We start from the raw sequence: 14,096 nt of genomic DNA, 5'->3' as shown, positions 1-14,096 counted from the left end.
GAACGTAGTGTTAAAGTTTAAATAAAACTTATGCCGAATATTTAAAACCCTCTTAGTGCCCACAAGGAGGGGGGAAAGAATTTTTATAAAAATGTTTTAATAGTTAAATGATTTTCAGAAGAAAAATTATTTTTAAATAGTAATATATAATCACAATTAAAAGTAATATGAATGAATATATCATTAAAATAAGAACTTCATAATTGAAACAAGACTCCATTCTATTTTCACTGTAGACTTTTTCGTTCAGTTTTTCGTTGAGAAAACGAATTATGTGTATAAAATCGGCATCATTTTTACAGTTTCTTCAATTCACGCTTTTTCACAATTGAAAAATGGAAAAATCAATGTAAGTTATATTAAATATTATTGATTTATTTAAAAAGATTTAAAATATATTTAACAATTATTTACAACTTATAGTTTATTATGAATTTCATTATAATTTTTGACATGTTATATAAATTTTATAAAATATTATTAATGTATTCTATGCTATATAAATTATTGTTTAAACTAATATGAAGTCAGATTATGTTTCAAATATTAGAAAAGATGTTAGCATAATTTTTAATAAGATCAGTCAAAACAAAGATCTTTAATTAATTAGCCAATTATTTTTTAAGAATATTAATAATTAATTTATTACTTTTATTTTTTATTGAAGCTATTAAAAACCATTAAAAGAGAAAAATTAGAGGAAAAATTTAAAATTTTGTATTCTGAAAGTAATGAATTAATGCGTTTAATTCTCGATATTGTTACTGTATATAATACNTCTAGAAAGTAATAATGAATTTTATTATATAAAATTTATATATTAATACTTGAACTTTCTCAGAACTCGGTAGAATATTTGTTGAAAATATATATTCATGTTTTAGTTATTATATTTAATTTATAACATATCTATATAATTTTTTAATCTATAAATCTTTTATTAAATACATAATTTTCTAGGAAAATTTGTAAATTCTATAAATATTACATCTACTATAAAAATTTATAATCGTTCTCAATGTTAAATTCTTTAGATATCTTCTTTTTAATTCTAAATGAAGTATTATCGTTAAGATATCAATAACTATTTTTAAAATAGACTTATCGGTATTTATTGTAGTGTTAATTTTAAATGTTTGAATGTAAAAAACTAAAAATTAATTTAAATATTCTTTTTCTTACTTTTTATTCTTCCTTTTAGAAATCGCAGTATGTATGTAAAGTTTCGTATTATAAGTTCGTGGGATAAGGGCTTTACTGAAAAGTTTAAGCAAACGCTAAAAGATGAAATGAAAAAATGCAAAATTCATCTGTACTGGCCAGAATTAGAACGTACAGAAAACCCTAAAGAAAAATTAAGTTTTGATGAAAAAACAATCGATCTTGTAGGTGGAATTAAAAACTTTGAAAGTTCAGAAGAAGAAATTTTAGACGGCATGATTAAGAAATGGTGTACAATGAATACTAAATATTGGATGGTTCTTATTCACAATAATCTTGTTTCTAAAAGTAAATTTTTTCATCAAAAAATAGAATTAGATTTATTCTCTATGGGAGTTTTAACGAGTCTAAATAATTATGTATTCTACCATTTAATAGAAAAGAACTCCTTTGCAAATTTTTATCACGATACTCGTATGTTAGAAATAAATTGTGACGATTACCAAATTAAAATCAAATATAGTTCAGTTAGAAGAATACTTGCCGAAGTACTTAACTCTTCTATTTACATATTCATTGATGTTAAGTATCCACCGCCAGTATATTGCAATGATAAAAGAGTCTTGACTTTACCTTCTGTAGATAGAGAAATTCATGGTAAATCAACAGTTTTTATGATTCGAATGAATGATGTCAAAACAGCGAAAGCAATCATTGATAGATTTAGCACTTCTAACAATATGTCTATTAATTATGTCTCTATGAAAAAAAGAATTTTTCAAAAACGTTATCCTATAATGCCTTCCTTTGATTTAGGACATTTTGACTGTAATTACAACTTGCATGCCATTCTTACAAGAAACTTTGTACCCTTAGAACAACTTAATAAAAACAAAATTTGGGACGATTTTATACAAGAACTGGAAAATGAATACAAAGATAAATTTTGTTTAAGTAGAGCCTTAGAGTATATTTTAGACATTCAAGATCAAGGAATTTTGTTTGATTATCGGAAGACTATTAAGACTGCATACAACTGGATGAAAGAAAAAGACGATATAGTTTCCTTTGATAATGATGAATTTATTACTCCAAACACTATGAAATTGATTCGAAGAGTAGTCTTAACTCCAACTAGAGCTATATTTTATCCTCCAGAATTTCAATTCAAAAACAGAATGCTGAGAAATTATAATTCAGATTATGCCTTGAGAGTTTCTTTTAGAGACGATGATAACTTTAAGCTCAATGGAATTGCTTCTAACTGTCACGATGACTTGTTTTATATGGCAATCAATAAGCCTATGCTTGAAGGACTTAAAGTTTGTGAAAGAGAGTATAAACTTTTAGCTTGGTCAAATTCCCAGATAAGAGACCATGGAGTTTGGATGTATGCAAAAGACGATAAAGGTTATGATTCTGAGTATATTAGAAACTCTATGGGAGATTTTTCTGGAAATAAAACCGTTGCAAAATATATGGCTCGTTTAGGACAGTGTTTCTCTCAGACAGAAGATATCAGAAATATTCCTCCTGATGCAATCAAAACTGTGGATGATATTGAAGGGGGCCTTAATCCTGACACAAATAAACCTTATTGTTTTTCGGATGGAGTTGGAAGAATGTCAGTAAGATTAGCCAAAGATGTAAGTTGAATTTCGTAAATTCTTAAATGTTACATATATATCTATAATTTCATTAAGTATATTGTATTATAGAAACAAATTATTTGTTACATGGTTTAATGACATCTTCCATTCTCGTCAAATTCTATTCTTTTAAACTTTTAATTAACATCTGTGTATGATTTTTACATTTAGGTAAGCAAAATGTTAAAACTAAAAAATGTCCCTTGTGCATATCAAATAAGATTTGCTGGTTACAAAGGTATGTTAGTTATGGATCCCACATTAACTGACACTGGAATAGATCTTGTATTCAGAAAGAGTATGAAGAAGTTCGACAGTCCTTTCAGTAGATTAGAAATTGTAAAAAAATGTCAAGCAAGTAAGTGATTTTAATAATAATTTACGTTTTTATGTAAATTGCAATATATGAAATGTTCAAGATAATAATTAAATGTCTTACATAATGTATTTTTTAGTTCCTGTTCAATTGAATCGTCCAATGATAAATATTTTGAATCAACTAGGAGTTCCAAACAATATATTTTTAGAAATGCAAGAAGAGATGCTGTCATATATCACAGATATTCTAATTGATGATGAAAAAGCTGCTGATTATCTTACTTCAAAAATACAGTTAAAGACTATTGGAGGATTCATAGATATGGTTAAAGCTGGAATTGGATTAACAGGAGATCCATTTTTCAGAGGAATGTTGCTATGTCTAAGAGAAAGAGCTTTGTGTAAATAATGAATGCATTTTATGTAAATTTTATTAATTTACCTTAATCTTAAATTAAAATTTTTGTTTTGCAGTGGATATTAAAGTAAAAGCTAGACTTGCTGTAAAACCAACCGATGGTCGTAACATGTTCGGAGTCATGGATGAAACAGGAACTCTGGAATATGGACAAGTATTTGTACAATATACTAAAGATATAATTAATCAAGAAGTAAATACCGAAACTGAAATATATACTGGTAAATATGTTTTAAATTTTTAGTATTTCTATGTAATTTTTAATCATCAATGATTTAGTAAAAATGAATAAAAAAAAAAAAAAACTTATTTCAGGTCCAGTTCTGGTGACAAAAAATCCATGCACGCAACCTGGTGATATCCGACTTCTAGAAGCCATCGATGTCCCAGAACTTCATCATCTTGTTGACTGTGTAGCTTTTCCACAAAAAGGACCCCGACCTCATCCGAATGAAATGGCTGGTTTGTACTTTTTAAATGCTTAAAATTAGATGGAAAATTTCGATACAATATTTGAAATTATTCACTAAAGTGACTAAACAATTTATTCTTGAAGCTATTAGGACCACAAAGATTTGAATGAAGAATAGAAACCAATCTATCCCAAGACCCAAAAATATTCGCTAGTTAAATTCTTCTTTTAAACCGAAATATGTTTCAATCCAGACATATTTAGTTGTTTAGTTAATTTGCCCAGAAACTTTCATTATAATGTATTTATCTTTCTTCATAAAATCTTACGAATTAAAATAAGAAATCAAAATTATTTGTATAATAAGTCAACCCAAAGTTGCAATTTCTTACTCATAATTTAAATTTAATAATTCTTAAATAACCGAAACAGAAAAAAAATTATTTAATTTTGTTTTCTTTCTAATATTATCTATTTAAATCTGATTTATATTTAGGTTCTGATCTTGATGGAGATGAATACGCTGTTATCTGGAAGAAAGATTTATTTTTCTCCGGAAACAGAGAACCCGAAAATTTTCCTTCTCCTCCTGAAAAGAAAATACCTCAAACAAAATTCAAGGTTAGTTTTTAAATTCTATAAATAAATGATTTTAAAATAAACTTTAAACATTTTTAAAATTCTTTCCAGCTGGATGATTCGGTACAAGTACTGAGCGATTATATAAAAAATGATCAAATTGGAACGATTGGAAATGCTCATTTAGCCATTTCAGACTGCAATGGATTAAATATAGACGTATGCAAACAAATTGCGAGAAAATTTTCACTGTCTTTGGATTATGTAAAATCTGGATATTTTGAACCATTAAGTTTAGATGAAAAGCCTAAAAAATTTCCCGATTTCATGGAAAGAGTTGACAAAGAAACTTATATTTCTAACAGAGCTCTGGGAGAATTATATAGAAACTGTAAACTTTTTGAACGAAATACAAGTTCTATTGAATTAGAAACTGTAGACTTAAAAGTAAGTCATTTTTTACTTTTAAAATAAGTATTTTAAAGAACTACAAAAACGTTCATAATTGATAAAATTTTTTTATTATTAGAAACTATTAATTATAATTAAAACTACAATAATAAAGAAATATATACAGTATTATATAAAATTTGAATTTTCTTTTGTAGCATGATCCTGATTTAATTTATGAAGGATGGGAAGAATATAAAAACTCTGCTTTAAAATCCAAGGCGAAATATGATTATCTTTTACAGTGCATTATGCAAAGATACGGTATTGAAACCGAAGTGGAATTAATAACTGGAGCTTTTCAACAAGTTCATGAACGATTTAGTCAAAGACACGATATAATAGACGTAGAAAAATTTCTAATTGGTTCAGTTGAAAAATTGCATGAACGTTTCAGAGAAGAATTTTATAAGGAGTTTGGCCTTAATGAAAATGAAGACAACGATTTTGTAAATTTAAGTAACTTTCAAGACAAAATTTTAAAGAAAGCATCTGCATGGTATGCAGTTACCTACTTATTTCGACCAAAAGACTTTCAAAATTCTATACGTTTCTTCAGTTTTCCTTGGATTGTGGCCAAACATTTGATTACTCTAAAGCTACAGAAATTTTTAATTAGACCTGCAACAACTTCTAATACGTCCATTATTAACTTTTTAGATAAACGTTTAGCGGATATGGCAAGAAAATTACCTAAATCCCAGAGTGAAATGCTGCTTCTAGCAAACTGTCATAAAATTCATAAAAACATTATACAATTTACATATAGATTGATAATCGGGTGGCTAAGTAGTAAAGAACGAATCGATTCTGCAAAAGAAGCATGGTTGGCTAAATACTTTAATAAATTCTTAGACAAAAACTGTTACTACAATGAAAGAAACGAAGAAGAAAATATTAAAACAATAAACATTATTAATCTTTGCTTCTCATTTTTGAAGATGGCAAGAAACGAATCTTCATTTCCTGATAATTTGCAATGGATTCCCTCTTATGCTAGAGAAACTTATCATCTTCTAGCTGCTACTGCAAATCCAAAGGCATTTTGTCCCATTGAAGATAAAAAGAAACCAAAGGAATCGGTGGAAATGGAGCCAATAAAACTTCTTATGAAAATTATTCCAGGAGATAAACATAGAAGGTTACAGACTTTGCGCAAAATTCTCAGCTGGTTAGCGCCATTAGATAATATGACTTTAAGAATTGACGAAAAAATTAACGTGGTAATATCGGCGAAAGGACCATTTCAATCGATAAGCTTCCTTCAAGAATTACTTACAACGGATACCGAAACTCTTAAAGCGAAATTGGAAGGATGGAACGAAATTCTTCATTCGGAAAAATCCGAACCGAATGATGAACTTGAACCATAAAACTTATTATGTCTATGACTTTATTACTGTATATAAAAATATTTGTAATTTATTTACGATAAAAATAAATATTAATTATTTTATTTAATTTCGATAAAGCGATAAATATTTCAAATATGTATTAAAAAAAATTAATCACTTAGAAATTTAATTTTTAATTAGAAGATTTTATAAATGGGGGCGTTGTTTGTTGATGTGTAATCTGCAATGGTTTTAAATGTAGATCGTTTGAACTTAGAGAAGGAAAGGTAAATTTAATCCTTTACAGAGAATGTTATTTATATATTTCATTTTACTTATATTATTATTATTATTATTATTAAATGTCAATACTTTTACATTGATGTTATTTATAATTTAAAAAAAAAGAGTTGCGACTTCCTCCTGTAATACCTCAGTGCAATTCTCAGAAATGATTTTAAACCGAGAAATATGATTTACACTGTATTTGCCTTTTATAAACACTAATTGAATTAATGTTAGAACTTCGTAGATTGTATGAAGTCCTTTAANAATTAATTTCTAACTCTCTCTGTAGTGATTGTAACTTGTGAATGTCGCAGTATAAAATATCTAAATAAAATGGTAAAAAATGTCTTTCTATTCATAAATAATGCATACTTATACTTATATATATATATATATATATATAATAATTTTCCACAAAAAAGCTAAATTTTAATCATTTTTAAATAAAGTAATTAAGCTTAAGCTTAAACTTTTATTGAAAATTAAAATAGAAAAAGTTTCTTAAATTTTCTAGGTTATATTTCTTAATACATATTTTTGTTTTAAATAATAGATTTTTATTTTTTTTGTATGTTTTAGTTATTTAGATATAACATACATAAAGTTTGAATAATTTTAAATTAAAAAAGTTTAGTTAAATTTATAGAAATTGATTCATTTCCAGGAAGTTCATGATTAGATAACAGTTGTGAACTTAATGTATCCAAAACAATAGGTAAACAAACAAGACTGAATATTTATATTCGTGTTTTATTTAATTTTAAAATTTGTAATATTTTGAATTTTTTTATTGTTAACTATTAAGATCGCATACAACTTTATAAATGGGAAGTTTCTTACAATTTTTGAACATATACACATATATTTAATCTATTATAATATTTGTTTTAATAATAAATTATTGGAATTATTTTTAAATTAATAACTAATTTATAACTAGCTTCGATTAGTAAATTGATAAAAAAGTAAGGATGGGAAAACTAGTACAATAAAGGGTAAGATTCAAGCTATGAATGAGGGGTTTTGCACCCCCAAGAATTATAGGCTTCCTATATGAGAAAAAAGTCAAAGATGTATGTGCAAGCCTTCGTGACATATTTGCCTCTAAATATCAGTTTTTAGCATGTATCATTATACTGCCTATTCTCCATGCTTTGCATTGTTGAGGCAAGCAATAGCGAGCCTTGACCAACACTGCATATATTCGTGCACTTTGGTGCAAGCCATAGCTAGCACCTCAGTGCCTGGGTGGGAGTGAGCCCACACCCCCCTAAAACTATATAACATCAAGTACTACACAAACTGTCAAGTGGGCTACTTGAAGTCGGCATAGTCACATGGACTAAATAGTTAAATACAATAGCTTTAGTGGAGTGATACAACTTGCAATATTGCGCAACCTGATTTTGGGAGACTATATCTCATGAAGGTTGTAGAGGTATGGTTTCTCTGACATTTTGCTCCTATGGGTATGCTCTACAGCTTTGATAAGGTCCCAACCATCTCATTCAGAGCTTGAATTAAGTCTAAAAGGATAGTTAACTATTAACTAGTAAGTGGTACAAAAGAAAAGTAATTAACTACTAGTTTTAACTACTATCTTTTTTCACTAATTTCAACTACTAGTTAATTACTAATTAAAAATGATATTTTAACCCCTTTTCAAATTTTTTTTTCTTTTTTTTTAAATATTTTTACAACCTTACAAATAGATGTATCAATATTATATCACCAGAAATTCATTTAAAGCATAAAATAATACACAATTATTAAAATGGAAGAAATTTATTTTTCTATTTTAATATTTACAATTTTCAGCTAAGTGAGATTCTCTATATTGTACTATAATATAAAAAGATCAAATATTGATTTGTAGTATGATTTGTAGTTAAAACTTGACATTTGGAGGCAAATATGTCACAAAGGCTTGCATGTACAGGTATAGTTCCTTTGACTTTTTTTCTCATATAGGAAGCCTACAATTCTTGGGGGGTGCAAAACCCCTCATTGAGAGCTTGAATCTTATCCTTTATTGTACTAGTTTGCCCATCCTTACTTTTTTATCAATTTGCTAATCAAAGCTAGTTATAAATTAGCTATTAATTTAAAAATAATTCCGATAATTTAAAGCATTCCTCAAAAACAACAATTTTTCAAAACTTCTATCTTACAATCTCCATCTCTGTGATATTAATATTTGTCACTCACACAAAACAAGCTTTTTAATTTGTTTATATACATGCAAGGAAACAAGATTGCCATCTGCTGATGCTAAGTGTGCATCAATGTTAGTTTTATAATAATAATTTCTTTTGCTTAATTGAGCTTCATTTTCCAAATAGTCAAATAAGCATAGACTGTCAAAGTTATCTTCTTGCTTTTGCAAATTTGTCATTTTATTAGCTTTGTTTTTATGATGTTCCTTATTAACAGCAAATTTTTTCACTGCAACATACAATTTATGAAAACTATTTTTATTTTCATTGAAAGGATATTTAGGTAGTAAAAGATGTGGCTATTATATCTTTAGGATAAGTCAATAAGTGTGTAAACTTTTCAGTCATTTATGAGAGCATTTACTAAAGGTAAATAAATATTATCTTCATTATTTAATAGCTATTTTTCCAATTTTTTCATTGTTGTAACATAAGTGGGAATTAAAAATACTAGATAACTATTATATTAATATCTTTCAAAGAAATTCATTGCTTCAGATAAGAGTTTCATACAAGAAAAAGTACTTATAAGAAAATTCATTTCTCCTACTTTCATTGTTTCTAAATTTAATACTTTCTGACATTTGACTACTATCTTTAAAGCCTATGTCTATCATTATTTTTTTTGAAAGCTAATTCAATAACCATTGTGTCTATAAGCTTTATGAATGAAAAATATTGGTAATCTGAAGTACAAATCATTTGCTTTGATGCTCCATGAAACTGCATTCAGAATTGATTACACTGTGTATTGTTTCTAGCATTAAGAGCATCAGTAGTACAAACTAGATTCAATGTATGATTACAGCAAGTATATTAGATGAAAAAAGATAAGTTGTTTGAATGTCTATTACTACCATACCTAACATTATCATTTAAATCTATTAATTTTTTGTTTGCAAATAATGGTAAAACTGAAATATTTTCCACTTTATTAGAAGTTTCCTCATCTACATTGGAATTGCCATCACTATTGTCTTCTGTAAATGATTGTAATCTATTTGTATTTTATTTGAGTTTCTCTGGCTAATTGGAGTTATAAGATCCATTGGTAAAACTGCAAAAGACACTTATAAAATGAAAACATTATCAGTGATAATTGGTAACTTTTTTTAATTCCAAATTCATTAAATATCTGAACTAAAAATGAGTCAATAAGAGTGCACACCTTTAATATAACTACAGGCAATGAGGAAACATTTCTAGAAAGAAAATTATAAATCTATAATGAGCAGTTACTCTCATATATGAATGATGGTATGAACTTTACAAATATTCTGTTGTTGCTTGTCTTATCTAATTTGTTACAGATGCAATATTTTTCAAATGTGTACAGTTTATCTGATTTATGAGAAATTGTCTACCTAACCACTTGAGAAGAACATTTAAAGATGATGCACACTTCTTGCAGAAATTAATGTATCTTGTTGCAAATGACACATTCAGTTTACATATATTATTTCAACTTCTAAATATTCTGAAATTTTTGTAAATTACTGTATTTTTAAGGAATATTAACTATATCAAATCTATCAATGCTATCTTGAATACACTGTTTTACATGAATACATTTGAATACAATATTCTTTAGTGTTGTATTTAAATATTATCATAAGAGGGTGTTGGGGAACATATTTCTGCATAAATGTTTTTATAGCTACATTTAAAAACACTTAAATTAATCAAAAATTCTTTATATATTTTAATCAATTGACTAACAGTTGTGAAATTTAGTAGGAGAGATTTCCAACCATGTATTCAACAAGCAAAAGAAAACAGAATCATTCAATAATATTAAAAACAATACTAGTTACAATAAATAGTTAAAAATTACTAAAAAAAATAGTTAAATTAATAGTTTAACTAGTGAAAAGGCACACTAAATGTAATTTCTAGTTAACTACCAAGAATCTAGATATAACTACTACAGTAGAGCCTCGATTATCTGACCCCCTATCAACCGACCCCTCGGTTAACCGACTGTCCTAGTCGGCAAATTTCAAATGTCCGCTATTGATGTGGCGCTACAATATTTGGCTATGTCTCAGCTACTTTAATATTATTTTTACGTGTTTTAGCTGGCAACACTCATTCGACCATGAAAGGGAGCCAGTATTTAAACGAGGCTTAATTTTCTAATTTTTAACGATACAATAGCAATAATTATTATTTAAAAAAATTTTTGTTAGGCTTAACATCGATGAAAATTCAACGCAAAGTAGGTTAATAGCGATATACTAATATACTAATTACATGGGATATAATAATATACTACACTAATAATAGATTTTTTTCATACTTTTCGGTTATCCGCCCTTTCAATTATCCGACCAACCCCAGTCCCCAATTAGGTCAGATAATCAAGGCTCTACTGTAGTTACCTAGGCCCATCATTACAGTAAAGAAATGATTGAACTTGCTGATTTACTTTGTTAAATTAAAAACATTGTGTATTTATATTGTATTTGATAAAAAAAAATAATTTCAGTTAGTATTGAAGTACTTTTTACTAAATTGATTGACAATGAATTTATTCAAAAAGATAGTGATGCATAATTTCTTTAAAAAATCTAAAATCATTTCTTAGTTGAACATTACTTAAAATATTAAATGATACAAAATTAACTATTTTGTAAATTCTTTAAACCACTTAATAATTATAATGGTATGAAAAATTTAAATATGATATAATTAAATATAATTTGATATAAATTATTATTAATTACTTCAAATGGATGTAATATTAATCTGTTATTAGATTGAAAAATATAAAAATAATAACTTCTAAATGATCATTCTAGTTTTAAGCAATTGTAAATCATCTCAAGTATTCCTTTAACATCCAGTAATGAAATTTTAATGTAAAAATTGACAAACATTTTTGATCTTAAACAAGATTTTTACATTAAAATTTTGTTACTGGATGTTAAAGGTTTTGTTATTTTGTGTTTAGTAATTAGTTCCAGTTATTGAGAAGGAAATTTTGTTCAAATGTTTCTTCTATTATTCCATTTTATAATTATGCTGGTTGATAAGATATACTATTTTTATTGGAATATACTGAAACTATTACTTAACTAGTAATGATGTTTTTGAAATTATACTGTATAAATTTCAATCTGTATTGAGATTAAACAAACTTAGAAGGGTTCTGAACTACTTATGGAAATATTAATGCAACAAACTAGAATTAACTTCAGAATCAATTTAAAACCTAGGATTAAAGAAAATTCTATGATAGTCACCTAATGTTTCACATGAGTATAGGTGAGATTATTATAGAATAAATCTTTACAATCCTAAAGTTAGTCTTTACAGTCAGTTTTAGAATTTCTTTAAATGAAACATTGTCTCCATTTATGCATTAAAAATATTTTCAAATTTATGTTTTAATTGTTTAAATATAAAATTTACATTAATTATTGCCAAATGTTCTAATTATTTATTACATTGTTTAATGTATGTTTATGCTCTGATGTAATCTGTAAATAAAAAAAAATTATACTTTTTCTTGTAATATATCAGTATTTCTCAGAAATACCAAATTGTTCTCATTATTAAAATTATACATGATTATAAATATTCGTTATAAATGTGAAATTTTAATATAACTAATGAAGCAATAAATTTTGTTATACTGAATTTTCTGTAATGATTTATTATAAATTACTCTTCCATTAAAAATTTAATAGGTGTTTTATAAGTCTTTGTATTGAACAATGTTACTTTAAAAAAATTAATTAATTTATATATTGGATAATTGTAATCAAAGTATTCTTGTTTAGCTTGGTCTAGAGAAATTTTTAGTAGTACAATCTGGTATGGTGATATTTTAAGACATATAGAAGATCTTTTCGTAAAAACAAAAACGAAGAATAGTATCTTATTTTTGTGGAATGACCAGCATGCCACATAAAAATGGGAAGACAAGCATGCCAGAAACTCCAGGGTTACTGGCATGCTGGTTAAACTGCAACTAAAATATAAAAATCAGATCTAACAAAACTAGTTGTTAATTAAATATTAAAGAAAACATTTTTCGAGTACAATAAAATAATAACATTGTAATTTGACTGACTTAAAATTAGGAAGAGTGTTTTCATTTACAAAACAATAAAAGAATTAATGACTTATTGACATTAGTAGTCGTAGTAGTAGTAGCAGTAGTTGTTAGTCAGTGTAAGCTGAGATAATTTACTATGAGTTTCTTAAATTTAATATGTTTATTTTTTCATTTTTGAATCAAATAACAATAAAATACACATAAAAAAGCACTTTTGGAATTCCATGAGTATTTTACATCTTTAGAAAGAAGACAACATGAAGAAATTAAATATATCATTGTATTAGGTTGTTCGGAAAGTGAGTTTGTTTTTTTTTTTACCACTAGACAGATTAGTCGTATTTTTCCCGTCATTTTCACTCTAAACCGTATTATCATTATATGTTTTGACAACTAGCATTTTAAGGCTTATTTGTAAAAAAATTTTGTTTGATTTTGTGCAATTATTTATTTTTTGTGTCCCATCAGATATGGAAGATTGAAAGCAGCATTTTTGGCATATTTTGTTACCAAATTTTATTACCGAAAAGGTGAGAATACTATTCAAGTGAGAAAAAAATTGTGTGACGTGTATGGAGATGTATTGAAAGAACGACAGTGCCAAAGGTTTACAAAATTTTGTTCCAGCAATTTCAACATTGAAGATGCACCACATTCTGGATGGCCAGTTGAAGCCAATGAAAACAAAATAAAGGTACTGATCGAAGCAAACTGCCAAATAACAACACGTGAAATCACTAAGAGATTAAATTTGTCAAATTGAACTGTTTATGATTACTTGAAACAAATGGTTTTGTTTCAAAGCTTGATATATGGGTTCCACATGTTCTTAAAGAGAGATGCTCTCTTTGGTGGGATTTTAAGGAAATTTTTTTGGAGCTTTTACCAGACAATTTAACAATTGATTTGAAAGTGTACTGCTATCGAGTAAACAAATTGAGTAATAATATCAAACAGAAAAGGCGGCCAGAACTGATCAGCAAAACAGGTGTAGTGTTTTACCACGATAATGTCAAATTTCACACAAGTTTGGTAACTCGTCAGAAACTGTTATAACTTAGATGGGACTACTATCACACCAACCATATTCGCCAGCTCAAGCACACTCAGATTATTACTTGTTCCGGTCTATACAAATTTTTTTTAACTGTAAGACTACTTGAAATGACAATGTCAAAAATCACTTGGATCAGTTTTTTGTAAGCAAC

General features: G+C 26.8%; 1 protein-coding gene across 1 annotated transcript; it reads left to right on the top strand.

Annotated features, from left to right (window-relative positions):
• The first annotated feature begins 322 nt into the window (after window positions 1-322).
• On the top strand, window positions 323-6,383 carry LOC111635993 (probable RNA-dependent RNA polymerase 1). Its single transcript, XM_023381144.1, has 9 exons — window positions 323-349; window positions 1,202-2,807; window positions 2,982-3,168; window positions 3,266-3,529; window positions 3,603-3,767; window positions 3,862-4,008; window positions 4,455-4,579; window positions 4,649-4,984; window positions 5,146-6,383. The coding sequence occupies exons 1-9, from the start codon at window positions 336-338 to the stop codon at window positions 6,358-6,360; spliced, it is 4,059 nt and encodes a 1,352-aa protein (XP_023236912.1). The 5' UTR covers window positions 323-335; the 3' UTR covers window positions 6,361-6,383.
• The last annotated feature ends 7,713 nt before the right edge of the window (window positions 6,384-14,096 follow it).

The sequence above is a fragment of the Centruroides sculpturatus genome, unplaced genomic scaffold (genome assembly GCF_000671375.1).
Source record: "Centruroides sculpturatus isolate CEXI.00-Female unplaced genomic scaffold, Cexi_2.0 scaffold959, whole genome shotgun sequence".
In the NCBI taxonomy this organism is placed as follows: domain Eukaryota; kingdom Metazoa; phylum Arthropoda; class Arachnida; order Scorpiones; family Buthidae; genus Centruroides; species Centruroides sculpturatus.
This window is presented reverse-complemented; position numbering and strand designations above follow the sequence as displayed.